This window comes from Erpetoichthys calabaricus, chromosome 6, assembly GCF_900747795.2.
Source record: "Erpetoichthys calabaricus chromosome 6, fErpCal1.3, whole genome shotgun sequence".
Lineage (NCBI taxonomy): Eukaryota > Metazoa > Chordata > Cladistia > Polypteriformes > Polypteridae > Erpetoichthys > Erpetoichthys calabaricus.
Window position 1 is genome coordinate 112,921,324 of NC_041399.2, and position 19,808 is coordinate 112,941,131.

The following is a 19,808-nucleotide window of genomic DNA, read 5'->3' on the forward strand; positions in this document are numbered from 1 at the left end:
CTTCATTGTATTTTGCCTTCAGAATAGAATCTGACTGCACTTCAATCAATTCCATTTGGATATTCTCAGGCGCATTCTCAACGTTGTAAGAGAGCAGCGCAATGCCCTGCATGTTTGTGTGAACTGAAATCACGAAAATGCTCACTGAATTCATTGCTCAGTAATTCAAGTTGGAAAACAAATCCTCCAAAAATCAAATTTTGCTTTACTAAGTTTACTTCAAAGTTTATATTGTAAAATAAGACGATATGCAAAAAGCCACCTGACCTACAATAATTTTACAAACTCAAAATCACAAAAATGTTAATAAACAACTCACCAACTTCAGTCCACTTCAGATCTTCAGCTGTAGTCTGCACTAACTGTTCGTTACAATACTAGCACAAAATTACATGAAACTAGAGCAAAAAAACATGAAAATATGCGGGCTATTACTACTCGTGATGGTCAGTTCTGCCCAGTGGCCAGTCTCAGCAACCCAGTCAGTAGTGTAGCCTTAGCAGGGGCGGCTCTAGGCGGCCCTGGGCAGAGAAAGAATCGGTGGCCCCTTCGCCTGGCAATGTCAATACGGTATCTTACGCACGGCGGATGGCCACATCCGTGCGGACACTGCATAGCCACCTCGTGCTCATGACACGCTTTTATATACGCGTGTCCTTAACTTGAAAACCAAGTGGCGGCCCATGATATTCTCATTACGGCAGAATGTTATAATACTACATATAGCTTACTGCTCCGACTCTAGCAACATTTGTAAATACAGCGTACTAATTAACAAGAAACAGAATGTTTTTCAGCCACATTGCTGTCAGCTGTGTCGTTATTTTCTCTTTCTGTTTTATATTCAATATATATTGGCGTGGCGGCCCCTGGGATTTGGCGGCACTGTGCAGGTGCAAAGTTTGCACATGCCTAAGGCCACCCCTGCTGCAGCCTAGCACTTCAGTTGTGACGCTGCAGCTAATTAACTTGTCAAGGCTCGTGGCTATACTAGCAGATGACGTTTCTGGTACCGTAATGCCATGGGAAAACACGCTTTTGTCAGAAGGCAGAAGTAAGAAAAGTCAATAAGTAACACCGAAGATGCAGAATACTATCGTTTGTGATTGAATCAATCATTTTGTACAAGTTCAGTGCTAACTAGGATCTGTCGTGCGGGCCGCATGCGGCCCGGGGGCCGCGTGTTTGACATGCCTGCCATACGATATAACAGGGGTCTATGGTGACCAATGCTGGACAGCAGCAAGCAATATTTAAAGTGTAAATGGCAAAATCTCTCATTATTTTTTTGCATAATCTACATGTCAAGCCATTCAGTCATATGCTCACAATATCCTAAACACATGTATGTATTTTTACTTAAATATTGTTAAATAAACCATTGTAGGAAAACAATTATTAAAAATTCCTTTAATATTCCTTAAGCCCAATCAAATGGATTTAGTGTAATTAGTAATTATAAACTCAGACAATGAGCTAAGGTGTGCAGCTGAAAAGAAAGGAGAACTTGGGCAGATTGTGCAAAGGGACCTAGAATGTAGCCTTATTAACAATGGACTGAGTTATTCCAATGCAACACAAAGGACAAATAACATCTGATCTTCAAGATGACCTATGAATCACATCTCCAGTCTCTGCCTACTGTCTAGGTTGTATTCTATTTATGGCAACTTTTTCCATTTTTGATTCTGTTTATGTTTCACTACTATGTTTAAGTAAAATTTTTGTGCCTGGCTGCAGCTTTGAATAAGGCTGTATAATTTTTCACTAAGGATTAGGAGAATTATTGGTTCTTATTTCTTATCAGTTGGGACAAGCAGGTTGATGCCTTTAAGTAGTATCTATATAGTGACACTCTGGGTGATCCCTTTTCAGTAAGTAACAGGACTGTAGCTTTGTGAGTGAAATGCCTATTACTTGAGGCCATAGCCCCAACTTTTTTGTAAGCACAATGTTTACAGTATATTATTTGTTTGTTTGATTGGAGTAGCTGCAACCATTTAGGACTGAGCATTTGATACATGTTACTGGGGGACTGCAGTACTCTTCTGTCTGCTATCACTCAATGCCTTTACCTTTAGAAGTAAGAAGGCAATCTTGGCCTATATGAATACAAACAAGTAGTATCACTGCACTCCTAAATTTAAATTTCGGTGCTACTTTACAGAATGGGATATACATTATGCTAAAAAGAAAAAATCAAAGGTGCAGAGAACAGGCAGACCACCAAAGTGAGATGTACAAACTCACGTTGTTATTTGTGTTTCCATGAAGATAAGAATGAAGACAAGTACAGCGGGAAGTATGCTGGCCACCATCATCCAAATGGGAAATTCTCCTTTGTCCCCCAAGGGGTTAATCACCCAGCCTCGTTTTTGTGGAGAGGTCACAGAAAATCCACTGGGAACACTCAGTTTCTAGGGATACAATGAATCAACACAGTTTAATTGGAGTACTGTCATCATTTCAGTATGCAGTATAAAAGCTTGGAAGTTATTAAAATAGTGGAAAAGGTTAATACTCTAATGATAATAGCTGACTTATCAGCATGAATTTAACAATAATATATACTCTTGTTGTAAAGGATCCAAGATCAGTAACTCATGAAAAACAAACAGTGATTTCAACAACACATGTATGGAAAACTGTCAGGTTTAACATTTTTTGAAGAACCAAAGGATTAAAATTTGAGTAGTGGATGTGCATCCAATACTGGCACTAGTATGTCTAATAGTAATTTTATTAAAAATTGAAATTGCAGGAGAGTTTTACTTAAACACAACAATCCACATGTTCTGTGATCAACATATAAATATTAACAGCACAAGCTAATATGTAATTCAATAGTTACGAAACAATCACAACTGGTATGAATATTTAGGCTATTGACATGAACTGAGTGTTACCATATATGGTCTCATTGTAGATTTAAAAAGTCTATGTCTGTGACAAGGAAAAGGTATGTGAAAATGTACAGAGTTGGAATGCAAGGGTGAGCTACACACAGTAACATAAAAAACTTGTCAGCAGTACCTTCAAACAAGGTTGAGGATGTATGCCAAAAGGGTGAAGATCAAGCATAAGTTGAACCGAACAATTCTAACATCGGTACTCACACAACTTCAACTTACTCACATATGCATATAGCACATTATAGCATTCAAATCGCTATTTCCACAAAGAGGTATTTAATGTTAATAATGTTAATTATGTGAGGTTTTAAGCATGGTTGGTTATTTATGTTGTAATTAATGAGAAGATCAATACAGAATGTTTGAGGAACCAATTAGTCAGTAGTGGTGTGTCAACTAAAAACCACAATACTGAAAACCAAGGTAATGTTCTGTGTGACTAATTAAATTTCAGATACTAGTAACAATAGCAGCAATAGCAACAACATTTTAAATACATTTTGTTAAAAATCATATGCAAACATTAAACAACTTGAAACTGCTCAAAAAAATTAAAGGAACACTTTGAAAACACATCAGATCTCAATGGGGAAAAAAAATCCTGCTGGATATCTATACTGATATGGACTGGGTAATGTGTTAGAAACAAAAGAATGCCACATTGTTTGATGGAAATGAAAATTATCAACCTACAAAGGCTGAATTAAAACACACCCTGAAAATCAAAGTGAAAAAATGATGCAGCAGGCTAGTCCATTTTGACAAAAATTCATTGCAACAACTCAAAATCATACTCAGTAGTTTGCATGGACCGAAACATAATGTCCCAGATGTGTTCTACTGGATTTAGGTCAGGCGAGTGTTGGGGCCAGTCAGTGGTATCAATTCCTTCATCCTCCACCAACTGCCTGTATATTCTTGCCACGAGGCCGGGCATTGTCGTGCACCAGGAGGAACGCAGGACTCACTGCACCGGCATGGGGTCTGACAATGGGTCCAAGGATTTCTTCCTGATACCTAATGGCAGTCAAGGTGTTGTTGTCTAGCCTGCAGAGGTCCTGTGCGTCCCTCCATGGATATGCCTCCCCAGACTATCACTGACCCACCACCAAACCACTCATTCTGAATGATGTTACAGGCAGCATAACGTTCTCCACGGCTTCTCCAGACCTTTTCACGTCTGTCACATGTGCTCAGGGTGTACCTGCTCTCATCTGTGTTAAGCACAGGGCGCCAGTGGTGGACCTGCCAATCCTGGTATTCTATGGCAAATGCCAACTGAGCTCCATGGTGCCAGGCAGTGAGCATAGGGCCCACTAGTGGACGTCAGGCCTTCTGGCCAACCTTCTGAAGTCTGTTACTGATTGTTTGGTAAGAGACATTCACACCAGTGACCTGCTGGAGGTCATTTTGTAGGGCTCTGGCAGTGCTCATCCAGTTCCTCCTTACCCAAAGGAGCAGATACCGGTCTTGCTGATGGGTTAACACTAGAATTACCAGAGTCTACGAAAAAACTCGTAGATCTGGCCCACCTTAAAACCGTTCTCACCTCTCTCTTGTCTTCTAAATGTGTCGATTAAGACGAGCAGCAAAAAGCCGGCTATTCCATCCCCCACCATCGCAAAATGTTCACTAAGTTTTCCCAGCTCATGCCTTGTTTGATTATCTGGGAGTGACTGAACTGGAGTTTTAGAGTGGAAATAATAGATCGTTATTTGGAACACACGCATTTCATGTGTGTTCTGTTTCTACAGTAATCTGTGTAAACACATTGTTAAAACAGAAGCTTATTCATATTTTAGTAATAAATGTTACAAAATGTAGGCATAAACTATAGAATGTGTGAAGCCTGACGGCCAAAAATCAAATAAACACTTTCACAAAAGGTTCAAGGATGTCACAACACCTTCCATGGCGTAACGCTGATTTGCTGATTCAGAGCACGGCAGCCTTGCCACGCCGTAGAGACCCGAGTTCGATTCCCCACTGGGGAGGAAGTGTTTTTTTTTTTCTTTGTAGCCTCAAACGGACATAAAATTTATAAATTGGTATGCACTGTAAATCGTTAAGTTTAAAATGTTGCTCGCAGTTATTTCTGTTGATTAATTCATGTTTTTTTACTTAGAGTCAGAACAGGAGCTTATTCAGCTTCTGATCTGACTCTAACTAACAGCGCCAGTATAAATCACACCCAATCTGACGCTGTTCATTTTCAAATAATATTGCATTACTTCGACGATGTTTTCTGATTGGTACTATTTGCATCATAAAATGATTTCTTCAAAACGTCACATATATTTGTTTTGAGATAATGAATAGAGCTGTAAATTACAGGTGCTTGTTCAGTGTAATAGGAACCATAGCACAGAGAGGTGTGTACACTGCAACACAAGTACACATGTCATAAATGTAGGAAGGGCGCTCCTTGGGTGAGCTATAGCGCGTCATTATGTGAAAACAGCAGTGTCAGATGGGGAGTGTCTGATGATTGTATATAGCGCTGAAGTTACTGCTCTTTACTATGTTTCCTCTGCATGTCCTGGAGTACAAAAGAAACAGCATACAGCAACATGTGGGGACTGGCAAGATTAGGGGAAAAAAAACACGCTGTTGTATGTATCGTGATACACTGCAGAGCTATAGCGCGTCTTTATGTGAAAACAGCCGTGTCAGATGGGGTAGGGAAGGATCCTGAATGCGACTGAGAGAATGGAAAGTGAATTAAAAAAAAACAAAAACAAAGCTAACTTTTACAAATATCATAAATTACACCGGCTGTTACAGACTGAAATCAAATGTATCTTTTTATTCTAAAATAGTAAAAATAAGAGCAGTTCACTTCTCAAAAGGGAGTCATGCAGGATCGAACTCGTGAACTTTTGATTCCCAGTCAGCAACTGATACTGTTGCGCCACAGGGCCGTCATAGTAAATGAGTGTCAATGTCGCACACTAAGGCGGCTTTTTTTTTCTGTAGTTATATTTTTGAATTCAAGCACACTTGTTCTGTTATATTTGTACCTTTCGTGAAAGTGTTTCTTTGATATTTGGACTTCAGGATTCATACATTATATAGTTTATGCCTACATTTTGTCATTTACTACTAGAATATGAAAAACGTTTCTGTTTTAAAAATGTGTTTACACATATTACTGTAGAAACGGAATACACATGAAATGCGTGTGTTCCAAATAACGATCTATTATTTCCACTCTAAAACTCCACTTCACTCCCAGATAATCAATCAAGGGATGAGCTGGGAGAAGTTCGTGCACGTTCTAAGTCGGTGGGGGGATGGAATAATCGGCTGTTTGCAGCTTGTCTTTATCTGCACATTTAGAAGACAAAAGACGATGGCGGAGAAGTGCGAACGGATTTAAGGTGGGACGGATCTACAAGTTTTTTCGTAGGCCCTGGTAAGTGTTAAGGACCTTCTACAGCCCTGTCCAGCTCTCCTTTAGTAACTGCCTGTCTCCTGGAATCTGCTCCATGCCCTTGAGATTGTGCTGGGAAACGCAGCAAACCTTCTGTCAATGGCATGTACTGATGTGACATCCTGGAGAAGTTGGACTACCTGTGCAACCTCTGTACAGTCCAGGTATTGCCTCATGCCACCAGTAGTGAGACTGACCGTAGCCCAAATGTAAAACTAGTGAAAAACAGTCAGAAAAGATGAGGAGGGAAAAATGTCAGTGGCCTCCACCTGTTAAACCATTCCTGTTTTGGGGGTCGTCTCATTGTTGCCCCTCTAGTGCACCAAAACAGCTGAAACTGATTAACAACCTCCTCTGCTACTTAATTGACCAGATCAATATCCCAAAAGTTTCATTGACTTGATGCTATACTTTATGTTCCTTTAAATTTTTTGAGCAGTATATTTTACATACATGTATGTATGTATATATATATATATATATATATATATATTGGGTTAAATAAAACTGGAGTGCTAAAGTGTACTTCATTGAAATAAATGTGTATCTATTTATGCAGTGTTTAGTTTAGAAAAGTCAGTCTGTCATTATGGGTAATCAACAATAACTCCACTGCTGCAATAATGGGTCCACAATATCAAAATCCTCCTAAATAAGATTCTTGTTGAAACTACAGCTGAAATTGGTACTATGTCAAGCTTGATACCCATTATTTTCTAAAGTACAATATTTTATTTTCTTTGGTTTTTGAGCATGTGCATAACAAGGGGATTTAACATAAAGAATACATCTGACTAGTATTTGTGTTCAGTTCATCTGTGTTTCCTCTTTTCTCCTTTCCCATTAGAACTTCAAAAATACCCAGTTTAGATGCAGGTCCACTGTGTACCATAGAAATAAGCAAGTTAAGAGAACATATATTAATGAATGTATCTAGGAATGGATATATTTTTTTAACTCCTAAAAAAAATGACAATCTGGTAATTGCAAGCATCACACGGGAGAGCTTCAAAAGACAAGCTAGACAGATATGCAGATTAAATGAATCACTTTAAATTTAGGCATCACAGAAGTTTGTAGTAGATTGACATTTTTACAACTTCTTATCCACTATGTCTGTTTCTATGAGTGATAACATTTGTCTCACAGTGAAAATAAAAAATATGTGAGCTAGAAACAAAGCAGCCACTTTTCACTGACCTGTGTGAAGGTATCTTTGATGCTGTAGTCCACTAACACCATGATGAGGATAGCGATTGGAACCCCAAAGTCCCCGATAATTCGTCGAATCTGGAGAAAAATACATATGAAAATCTAACTTAAATGTCAATATCAATTTATTTATATAGCACATTTAAAACAAAACATAGTAATGCTGTGGCCAAAGTGCTTTACAAAAATAGAACAAATTAACATAAAACATAAATAGAAATAAAATATATGAACATAAAATAAAACACATAATAAATAGAAGTAATGTTATATATATATATATATAAAATAGAAGTAATGTTATATAATCACAAAGAGGAAACCATCAGTATTACTGAAGGTCATGGAATGCAAGTTCACATTCAAGGCTTCCACACAAACCTCAATATTGATTGCATGAAAGAAAGAACAAAACTTCTCTCCTTCTCCCAAGAAGGTCTTCTCTTATCAGCTTTCTTTGTTAAACTGGCAAGATAAACCTTGCTGACAGTCTTTACATTTATCCAGCATTTAAAATACCTGAACACATTAGAGGACTTTACTCAAATTCCATTAAAGGGTAAAAAAGCATTGTGAAGTTTAGGAAACCTTCATAAACTCAACAATATATTGCATATGATCAGAGACACAAACAGTACATTTTTCATACATATATTATACAGATTTTCATGTGCAGCAAATTGCCCCTTACTTCACATCTATAAGGAGTGGAGGCTGGCAAAACAGTTTAGGGTTATGTGCTAATTTCTTTATTAAATCTTAAAATTGCACACTTACCTGCAATTTCTTACTTAAAGCAGTGTAATGCAATAAATGATCACTAAAAATAATATTTTCATCTGTAGCCTTATCTGAGCATCTTAATATAGCTAAAGTGTAATCCTTCAGTTGGGTGAATGCCCACTCATGAATACGTGGCTGCTAATGTAGCTTTCAAATAATTTACAGAAATAAATGTTGCCCTGTGCTCTCTGTAAGAAAATTCTTGCCTCCAGCAGAAAGGCACGCCAACCTAATCATTCTTCAACATACCCTGCCTGGGAAGAAGCTACTGTTTTTGAACTTGCGCAAGTAGAATGCAATGAAGAAGGTGCCAGCCATAAGAACAAGAGACAGGAGGGCAGTGTTAGGCTCCCCTGTCACCTCTCCTGTATCCTTTGTTGTAGTGTTGCCAGTCTCTTCAAATGAAATGCTGGAGGCATTGCTGACAGAGCACCTATTCAAAGGATGCTTTTGGAATATCTGCAGAAAGAAGACCGAATAAAATTACACACACATTATATATTTTATATATATATATATATATATATATATATATATATAAATAACCCAGTGCTTTTGTGAATATACAGTAGTGTCAAATTTTCCATTTGAGTAGGAAAGTTTTTTTTTTTTATTATTTCCCATTATGACCATGAGAGAAACATATAGTCCTTGACCAAATAAGAAATAAAGCCACTAACATTATCTTTTAGAAGACACACACAAAAAAAATTGACCCAGTGTGGGACAATTTGATTTTTCTTTGTTGTAATCATTAACTTATACAGTAAAATGTAAGGCCTTCTTTGATATTATGCTGAACATTTTAGAGGAGGAACTGAATGAAATGCACAAGACAGAAGTCTAATGCTCCAGCTGAAGATGTAAAAACAGACCAAATATTTGCTAAGATTAATAGAACATGAGACTCAATTATAAATTATTAGTGTAGTAGTAAAAGGAAAAACAAATATTTTATATTAAAATATGCTCTATTTCCATAGTAGTGTTAATGTCCCTATTAGCTGTATCACTGCATTTACTGCCATCACACCCTCACGACACTATCAAGACAAACATTATTTGCTTTAAAATTTGTCTCTCTGTAGATAACTTAATTTTTTAGATTATTCAAAAATGTGTGTCATAATTTTTGACTCACCTTGATCAGCTTAGAGAAAGTCTCATATATGAAGATAATGGAGATAAGGAAAGCAAAGATCTCCTGGGTAAAGCGTGAGACGAAGCGCACAAGGAAGCTGCCTTCAAAGGCCACCATAATCAGTACAATTAGGATGAGCCAGAAGCCAATCCACACACGACCAGTCAAGTATTCCATGTCATTATCTTTGCAAAACTAATAAAGACAAAGATTATTACACATGTAAATCCACTCCATCTCTAGTTAGTAGGAAAACATTTATTGTACCTGTACAACGTTCGTAACATTTATTATATCTTTTATCAATCAAGTTAAAAAGTTAAATCCTTCTTCTTCTCAGAATAATACTCACTGAATAAAATGCTTCCTCAAAGACAAGTAGAGGTCCAGAAAATCCCACCACAAGCAATGGCTGGGCTCCCAGCAAGCAGAACACTATGCCATGAATAGCAGTTGAAATGATAAGCTCTGAAACACCAATCAAGCCATTAGTCTTCTCTCCTGGAAGATGAGAAAGAATATCACTCACGTCACATGACATAATTCTTTGGTAGTCCCATATAAATACTTACCATATGCTAACTTTTTTATTTCACAAAAGGAAACTCATTTAGTTATGGGTGTTACAGATAAATAAAAAAAAATCAACCATAAGAAAAAGAAACATACAGAATGACACAGAAAATAGCAGTATCAGGACTACACTTGAATTTATTAGTATTATAGATGCCACAATATATATTTGCACTCTCAGAAACATCTATATTTATGCCAAATATAGCCATATTTTAATCAGCCCTTTTTGGTTCTAGCCCAAAGGTATAGCACTTTTTGTGTCAAATAACAACTCTCTCATATATTTACCAGAAGAGCCCTGCTCTGCCAAAGCCACAGTGTAGGTTGTAGCATTTTCATATAAGTAGTTAAAGTGCATAAGTGGACTAGTGAAGCTATGGGGAGACCACAGGATGAACTGGATTCTGCTCTCTGGATGGTAGTAGAGATGCATTTGATGGATTGGATGATATACAGATACAGTTGCTTCTTACATTAGTTTCTGTCAAGAAAACAATATCTAAAACAATTATCAAATACAATAATGACTAACCATGGTTTTATAAAGAAAATCTGCAAAAGTTGCAAAAAAAACTAAAGAGGAAGCTTACAAAGTGGAGATAATGTTGTTTACAAAGAAGGTAAATATCAACTACATTAAGGATGCCAAAAGCAAATATAAGGTCAAGCTGGAACAAAATATCAAACTATTTGCTGCCAATGATTCTTCCTCCATCTAGAATGCTTTACAAGTGACTACTGGTTACAACTGCAAAACCTGCCCTCTGCCACAGACTAATGGATTTAAAATATGTTTCTAAGATTGCAAAGAACTTCACACAAAGAACCAGAGACACATAAAAACTGACCAAGTAGTATGGAAGACAGTAAAATCTTGACTTGGTATTATTTTGGAGAATCTAGGGTTGGCAAAGATTATTGGATTGAATGGCCTGTTCGTGTCATAATTATCCTTAAGTTCTAAAGATGAAGTGGGAGTTGGGGGTTTGGGTGCCATTTACAGATTTGCCTAGGGCAGCAAAAGTGCTACAGTTAGCCCTGTTTGTGAATGGTATCAACTCAAACTTCTGGGTGAACAACCTTACTGAGCAATATACAATTAGTGTATTGTATTGTAGTGTGGTTGAGTTCACAATTTCAAAAGGTTTGCATGTGTAAGAGGGTTATAAACTGTGTTAAATATTACTTCATATGGCTTATTTTGTTTTCTGATAAAATACATTTTTTGGCTACTAATAACTGCAGATATTTAAATTAAAGTAAAAAAAAAAAAAAATCATATCCTGATGATCTAAAATATAAAAATGATCTCCACCGGCCACTCAAAGATTGACCTAAACAAAAATAGGTTTTCATCGTTTATATTGTGATTAAATAAAAAAATCCAACACAATTTCTGCCAACACTGGTACCACTGTATATTTCTGTCAATAAAATCAATATCTTTGAAGTACAAAATACTAATGATTAAAAACTACACAGTAACAAAATTGATATTTAGTGCATGTAAACAAACATGAGCATAGACATTAATTAGCAGAATATACCATGACCAAGCTGTACAAATATTTCATGCAATTTCTTTTGTGAACAGCCTTTTAAATAACTTACCTAAAAGACCTCCAAAAGTAATGGCAGGAGATAAAGCAGCAAAATAGATGAAGATGACTGCAGCCATACACTGGGCATTGAAGGCATCCTTGAAATCACTTAGGTATTTGGGATATCTCCGACGTGCATCCCTGATCAGTCCTCCAAAAGGACGACCTGTCCGTCTCAGTGGATCGTCGTCGCCCGGCACAACAAGAGGAGTCAGCAAGGCCGCTGAAAATCACAGGATGTTATGTGGAAACTGAACCAGCAATTCATGGATTGCCTGCACAACATTTACACAAACTATAAGCAGCCTGTGGACTTGTCAGATATTTACTGATGGAAAATAGCTAACCTGATTCAGAACAATATACTGTGATTAGAGAAAGATTGGCCCAAGTCTGATGTGGCAGAATTCTAGGCATATGCACACTGATATGATCATGCTCGGGTACAGTAAAGAACAAACATGCCTAGTGTGAATATACCCTTAGAATCCATGTGAAAAGCTATTCTACAGCTCCTTTCTCTTTGATTTGTATCTTATAGTAGACAGCTTTACACAACATTATACAAAACTAGGTTCGCACCATTTCCCACAAATTTAAACATGAATCATGTCTATTCCAAACAAACAAATTCTTGCTTATTCTAAAGAATTTATTTGCAGTTTGACTAAGTTTTTACTTTAAGCTCATTTCTCTGGGAATACCATTAAATTTTGCTGAAAAGTAGACTAAAAACATCTTGCAGCAAAAAATGTACTCTAAAATGCATCTCAGCATTTTAGTAAGGGATGGATACTTTTAAATGCATGTTTTGGTTCACTATAAAATCTTCTCTAAAATATTACAAAAAACAAAACAGAATCAGGCATAATGTAGTAATTTTTTTCTAATGTGAAAGGTTAAAATCTGCATTAACCTACTTGGCATTAATACAGAGCATCTGTCCAGCTTGGAATTCTATGTAAATATGGTTAATCTCAAGTAATACTCAGGTTAACCAATTTTGATGAGACATTGAGTGTTAAGCCCAAATAACACTTGGGGTACTATTCTGCTGCCATCTTGCTGAAGTCATGAATCTTTCTATGTGTTCTACAACTCTATGGCAGCTTATTAATACAGTATTCATGAGTGGGAAGAAGTCTTCAACCAAAACACACAATTGCATTCAAACAAGAAGCCGTAAAGTCAGTTTCAGAACAAACTGAAACTGAACTAATAGTGATGACAATGTGAATTGGTCTCAAACAGATAATACTGAAGAAGGATGCATAAACCACTGCATGATCAAACTGCTGTGATATGCCTGGTGAATTTGGTCTTGTGAAGGTTTACCATAGTGTAAGTAGCTGTGTGCCAAAAAAGGCAAAATGACTGTGATGAAGTAGGAGGACAAGATAGGAGTTAGCCACCCAAGGCACTGTTCATAATGCTGTAACCATCAATTTTCTTTTCAGAGGAAATGTAAGAATTCACTAGGCCTTGGCTCTGTGATACCTATAATAACGCAATGCTTATGCGAATCAGGCACTGACATTCTACCCTCATGTGCAAGGAACTGGAAAAAAAAAATATTTCAAAGAAACCTGTGCAAAGGAACACGCTTCTACTGTCCAGATTGCAACATTGGCCAGTGCATTGGTAATTGTTTCAAAACATATCACACAATGACATTTACTAAATCTGCATCAGTACAGCAGTGGCACTAGGCATACCTTTCCTATTGTATTTATGTTGATATTTTTGTATTTTCATGTTTCAGTTACACATAGTAACAATTTTTCTTGTTGGAAAAACTTTGCCTTTTTCTGGGGGTAAATATCCTGCTAAGGAGGCTACAACTAAATTCACACAAGTCTAATCTTTGCAACGTGTGGATGTTCTCTCTTCATTATTCATTCAAAGTAATCCATTTTTCAGGTAAAGCTTACTTTTTGGATACAAAGTGATGATACTAATCTGTAATCCAATATAATGGAAGATCCTTATATGATAAATGCATTGCAAGGTGGGTAAAAGTTGCAAATTCCCATACTTCAAGAAAGTCTATTTATGCTTGGAAGAACTTCTTGTTTATAATAAGCATTAACAAATATAAATTGTTAATGCTGTGAAACATAATATTAGTCACCTGCTCCAGAAACTTGACAAAGTCAAATTTTCACAATTATTATTATTATAGTAATTTACAAAGTAATGTATTTGTAAAAAAAAAAATGAAACAATCATCCTTGGATTTGTCTACTTCTTGGTACAAGAGATGATATCTTACTTTGATAAAAAAACAACTCACAAGAATTCTAAGTTAACAGTTCCAAAACCTTTTCCTAAAACCAATATATACAGTATTACGTCTATTTTTTTAACTGATGGCATCCTAGATTTGAGAATATCTGGTGAAAAGTTAAAGTAAAAGCAAGATAAGAAACCCCAATAGGGCAAAACACTTTTGCTTTGTACAATAAATTATTTAATCATATAAAGATTACTATCATGTTAATAAATATATTAATTGCAAAAGTCTGTGTTCTTATAATCATAATTTGTAAAGTACTTTCAATAGAAAATATATCTAACAATAATATCATCCCCCCACATCACCCTCTGTGACTACCTTTCTCTTCAGGTGTTTTGGGCTCTTTGGTAAGTAGCTTCACTTCCTGCTCCTCTCTTTTTTTTAACATCTCTTTCTGGAAACTCGCTACAGACCGAAGTAGCTCATCTCCACCAACATCAGATGGTGGGATCACGATGCTGCAGTCAAGGAACTCATTAATGGCATTGAGGAGGTCCTGACGGTCATCTGCCAGGTAGGCTGCTTCATGAAAATGCTGGCAGGGATAATAAAGGAATTATGCACAAGTCTTATGATGTTCTCAGAAACCAATATTAAAACACTTTGTGGTCAGTTGGAAAACCGGTAAGAAAAAAAGCAAAGTTTTGAATATTTCACACTAGGTACTGTAAATGTATTTCATTGAATATAATAAAATGTTGTTAAACATTTAATTTCTGCGTCTATTTGTATAATTCAATGGAAGCTGCACAACATTAGTAAGGAAGGCATTCATGTACAGTTTTGCTTTCACAAAATTCATTAAGTTTGATAGTCTGTAGAACTGTTACACAAAACATGTTGAATGGCTCAGTTTGCTATACTAGCAAAAAAGAAATCTAGGACATGTGAAAAACAGTGGAAGAAGAATAAAACATGCCAATGAAAAAACTGTGCAGCTAAAAAAAAAAAAAAAACTTCTTACCTTGTCCGACATTAATGTGGAGATGGAGCGACCAATCTCATGGTAGTCCATGTTGGTGCTGCTAGGTCCAAGCAGAACAAAAAGGAAGCGCACCGGAACGGGCACCTCTAGCACTGACTCCAGTTCCACTGCTTCTTGCAGCCTCACAAATGCCATAGTGGGCTGTTCCAGAAACTCCACACTGCCTGCATCATCAGAAAACTGCACTTATCTAACAAGACACTGGATGGATACGTCAGGCGATCCACATCCTGGCTTTCTGAGGACCACACTGATGCAGGAACTTCAGCCATGTGAAGCTTTCAGAAGCAGTCTTACCCACAAGTACGACAGTGGCCTCCGCATTGTCAGGGATCTTCTCCAGCAGCTTCAGCTCATGCTTAGACTTGGACTTATGCATCCCCAAAGGTGGCAAGACGTCCTTCTGTGAAAAAAAGCATCAGTACTTAAAAACAACAAGTCTCATGATGACCCCTTGTAATTTCTTGCTTTGTTTTTGGTTCAAATATATTTTGATAGAATCCTGTCTTACAGGCTGTACCTGGACTAAGAAGTGAAGCGTGATACACACAACTACCATAACTTATGCAATTAGCATCTCATAAATAAGACTAACCACCATCATTTTCTGAGTATGAGATTATCTTATATGCCAATGGAACAGAATTCTGCATAATAATGTATCTCATAAACACAGTGCTAAATGAATGCTCATCGGCCATGTTTTATATCCATAATTAGCTAAATATGTGCTTTAAAAGCAAATGGGTAATTTATAACACGCAAATATTACAGATAGTAATCTTTAAAATATAGGGGATACCAGCAACAAACCTCAGTTTTTTCAATGTCTACATGGGTGTCTGGATCAGTGCTAGGCCCACTGGCTCCCATGAGTGGGTCTGTAACAGAGGGCTCTCCAGGTGGCTGAGCGATATGATTGGTGCTGTGATGGTGAACCAGTAAGGAGCCGAGACTGGCAGCTGAAATATTCCTGGGGAAGGCAAACTCTTTCTCATCGCAAGGATGGCTGAAAATAAAGGATTTAATAAATACATTTCTCTTCTATACAGGTCAGCTCCCCAATGCAAGTTTTAACAAAAAAAAAAAAAGTGAAACTAAAAACTGTAATCAGAGTTAATGTTTTTGGGTGCCTTACTCTGCTGCATCCCAACAACATTCTTACCTATGCTTGAGTAACAAAGCCCTCAAAACGTTGGCCCGATCTTCTGCTTTTATCTGATCTGAGATGATCATCTGCTCTACCACCTGGTGTGCAATACCAGGCAAAGTCTTTTGTTCCAAGTCAAGTAAGACAGCGCCTAAAATAAATACAATAATTCAATGCTTTAACTTTACTTCATCTGCAATTAGATGCCCCAAAAAAGATTTTTTTTTCCTCTCATGTAAATATTTCATACATAATTTTATATTTTTAACTAAGCAATTAGTATTAGGTTTCACACAAGGAAGTTTGCTAAATTCTGAGACCTGATATGTAGGCCAAGGAGAACTAGAATTTATAAGAAAGTTGCCTTTCCAAATTTCAGTCCAGCATATGCCATTAATGATGTAAGAATTCTTTACAAAGTCTGAGTAGAGTAATGTTTAAACCAACCTTTACAGCATAAAATTTTAAAATAATTTTCATAACATGAGAAATACATCTGTTGCCAAAAAAGGGATGGTATATTGGCTTTTATTTAAAATTTGAAAAAAGACACTATATAACAAAAACTTTCATTGTGATTTGAATCACTTGACCTCTAATGTCCAAAATAAAGTGCAGTTATACTAAAATTAGAGAACAAAAAGGCAAAAGGGTAAGATCACAAATATTTATGGCCTATGTTGTAGAAATATAAAAATCAAACAGTATGAAACAGAAAAGAGGATGTAGTCTTTTGAACAGAGATTTTTCAGTTTCAAGATTCCAACATCATACTGATATTCAACAAATGTGGTTTCTGAAAGAAAAAAAGAAAAAAAAACTCCAAATAATCTGACTTCTTCAACAAGTAACTTGGAAGATCTCAAGGAGAATTAAAAGATCATGCAAATTCCTGCTTAACAAACTTAGCTGAAATCTAGAAGCCTATACTACACTACATTGTCTCACTGCGAGCAAACGCTGGTGCTACTGGCTGCCGCTGCTCTACTGTGTTTATCTTGGTGCTGCGATCTGCTTTCTCCGGCTGGAATCCATAGTACGGATTGACGAGCTGCTACTTGGGAGTGTGTTTGCCTGGATTGTCCTGTTTTTAATGCTTTATCCAGTGACATTGATTTACAAGGATACGGCAGCGGAGCTTCTTCAACTTCAGTGTCACCTGTCAGAACCACCTTCAGCATTTTGCCATCACCGGGATATTCTCCGTCTCTCCCATCGGAAATACATTCACTGCGGTTCTCGACGGAACTTCAACTATTATGACCACAGGCCAATACTGTCTTTTTGGTCTATTTTTCTTTGAACTTCACGGAGATCTGGACGGACTGCTGACCTTAGTGTGCTAGCTAACCTAACGAGGTTGGCTATAGCAACACATGGGAAAATCAAACTTGCCATTGGGCTATTCAATGTCCGTTCACTCACTCGTAAGGGGCCTATAACTCAATGATCTGTTAACAGACCATAAGTTTGATTCTTTTTTTGCTTAACTGAGACCTGGCAGCAACCCAGTGATTTTTCACAGCTTAATCAAGCTGTTCCCCTGAATTTGTTTAACAAAACTGAAAACCCTGTGCCTCTGGTCATGGTGGAGGTCTCACGATAATCCACAGAGTGGAGATGAACGTATGCTCTAAAACTGTGCATCAGTATGCCCTGTTTGAATCCATTGTCTTGCAAATCAATGGACCTACTCCCACTATACTTGCCACTATTTATTGACTGCCCAAGTTGAATAAGAACTTTTTAAATGAACTGTCTGAGTTTGTAAATTCTCTTTGTTCTTTGTCACCTAATGTTATTTTGTTGGGTGATTTTAATATACATATGGACACTGTTACTGATAATCTTATGAGCGATTTTTATATCATGCCTTGATAGTATTGGTCTACAGCAATTTATAGACTCTCCTACTCACTTTAAAGGCTATATTCTTGATCTTATTTGTTGCCCTGGTGTTACTCCTTATAATTGTACAGCATCTGACCTGTTGATATCCGATCACAAACTGGTGTCCTTTAATATCGACTAAATATTATCTTATCAAATCTTTTCCATTCTATCTCATTTCGCAATATTAAGAATATTGATTTAATTGCCTTCTCCAAAGGAGTCGACAGTCTGCCCAGTAGTTACAATTTAGTTACCACAGATGAATTAGTTTCCCACTATAACAATGGTCTATGCAGCCTTTTAGACAATCTTACTCCTCTGAAAACCCAGACTGTCTCTTTCATCCACTCTGCCCCCTTGTTCACCAAAGAACTTCGCCAACATAAAGCTAAGGGCCGACGTTTGGAATGCCTTTATAAAAAGAGGGGCTTTGATGTCAATAAGAATATGTTTGATGAACACATGCATGTCTATAAGGATGCTTTGTCTGCAGCAAAAACTACTTATTATGCAACATTAATTGAGTCAGCTGAAGGGAATACTAGGGTTTTATTCTCAACTGTAAACAAAATTCTCTGGCCTCCTGACAGTTTTCCATCTTAGTTTTACTGTACTGACCAATGTAAGTCTTTTATGACCTTTTTTAATATGAAAATTGAGAATATCCACCAACAGTTGACTAGTTTTGGAAATTCCATACATGGAGTATTTTATGATCCCCCTTCTTTTCTTACCAGTTTTAAACTCCCAACTGTGGAAGAAAAATTTGGTATTACAGTCGACCCTTGATATACGACTGGCCTGACATGCGAACAACTTGATTTACGACCAAAAGTTTTGTTTTGATTTACGACCTGAATGCGGTCACGTGTATCCGCTTGCGTGATTGTAAACAAACAGCCGAGACTGTTTGTAAGCGTCAGTCGGAGCCCAGATACATGTGTTTGTGGACGTAATTTCGGTCAGTGCAGTGATTTACATAATTTTTTTCGATAATTGCTAAGGAATAAAGAGAAGGTAACGAAGGTAAAGAAAGCGATCACAATTGAAACGAAGAAGGAACTTGTGTGTAAATATGAGAGTGGTGTTCATGTGACCGATCTCGCTAATATGTACAGCATGTCGAAATCCACCATCTCGACAATTTTACAAAGAAAAGATTTGTATAAGGAGGCCCCTTCCAAACAATAACCACCTTCCATTTCATTCTCCTCCTCCTCCTTTCCTGCAGCCCAAAGATGTCAAATTAAATGGTGAGTACAGTATGCAATTGTTGTTTCTGGAAGGCTAGGCACTTTTTATAACTTTTTGGTTAGTACATTAGAAAAATTATTGGTGTTTTGGTAAATTATGCACATTATACAACCCTTTTTTTTAATGAAAAGGTTAAGTAAGTGTTGCTGTGGGAGGTTCGGAACGCATTATGGGTATTTCCATTATTTCTTATGGGAAAAATAGTCTTGACTTACAACCAACTTGAGTTACAACCAGCCCTCGCGAACGAATTGAGTTCGTAAGTCAAGGGTCCACTGTATTAGAAAATCCAAGCCCTCTACCTGTCAGCTGGATCCAATTTCTAGTTATTTGGTTAAATTCTGTTTGTCTTCTATTTCCTCTCTAATAACTAACATCATACATTCTTCCCTTATCTCTGGACTTGTTCCTTTATCTTTTAAAATGGCTGTAATAACTGCAATTCTCAAGAAATCTGGTGCAGATCCCTACAACTTAAATAATTATTATCCAATCTCAAATTTACTTTTCCTTTCAAAAACACTTGAAAAAACTGTTGCTGAACAGGTTCACTATTACCTTACGGACAATCA

At 36.9% G+C, this 19,808-nt stretch overlaps 1 protein-coding gene across 3 annotated transcripts in view; it reads right to left on the reverse strand.

Moving 5' to 3' along the window:
* slc4a2a (solute carrier family 4 member 2a) overlaps positions 1–19,808 on the reverse strand; it is a 384,353-nt gene that overhangs the window by 19,164 nt on the left and 345,381 nt on the right. For all 3 annotated transcript variants that reach the window (XM_028803867.2, XM_051928815.1, XM_051928814.1), the window contains 11 exons: positions 16,105–16,240; positions 15,753–15,948; positions 15,237–15,342; positions 14,919–15,103; positions 14,273–14,489; positions 11,669–11,881; positions 9,834–9,982; positions 9,482–9,676; positions 8,590–8,799; positions 7,546–7,635; positions 2,251–2,417 (listed from right to left, as the gene is read on the reverse strand). In XM_028803867.2, coding sequence (XP_028659700.2) covers positions 2,251–2,417; positions 7,546–7,635; positions 8,590–8,799; positions 9,482–9,676; positions 9,834–9,982; positions 11,669–11,881; positions 14,273–14,489; positions 14,919–15,103; positions 15,237–15,342; positions 15,753–15,948; positions 16,105–16,240 — 1,864 coding nt within the window. The remainder of the gene's footprint in view (positions 1–2,250; positions 2,418–7,545; positions 7,636–8,589; positions 8,800–9,481; positions 9,677–9,833; positions 9,983–11,668; positions 11,882–14,272; positions 14,490–14,918; positions 15,104–15,236; positions 15,343–15,752; positions 15,949–16,104; positions 16,241–19,808) is intronic.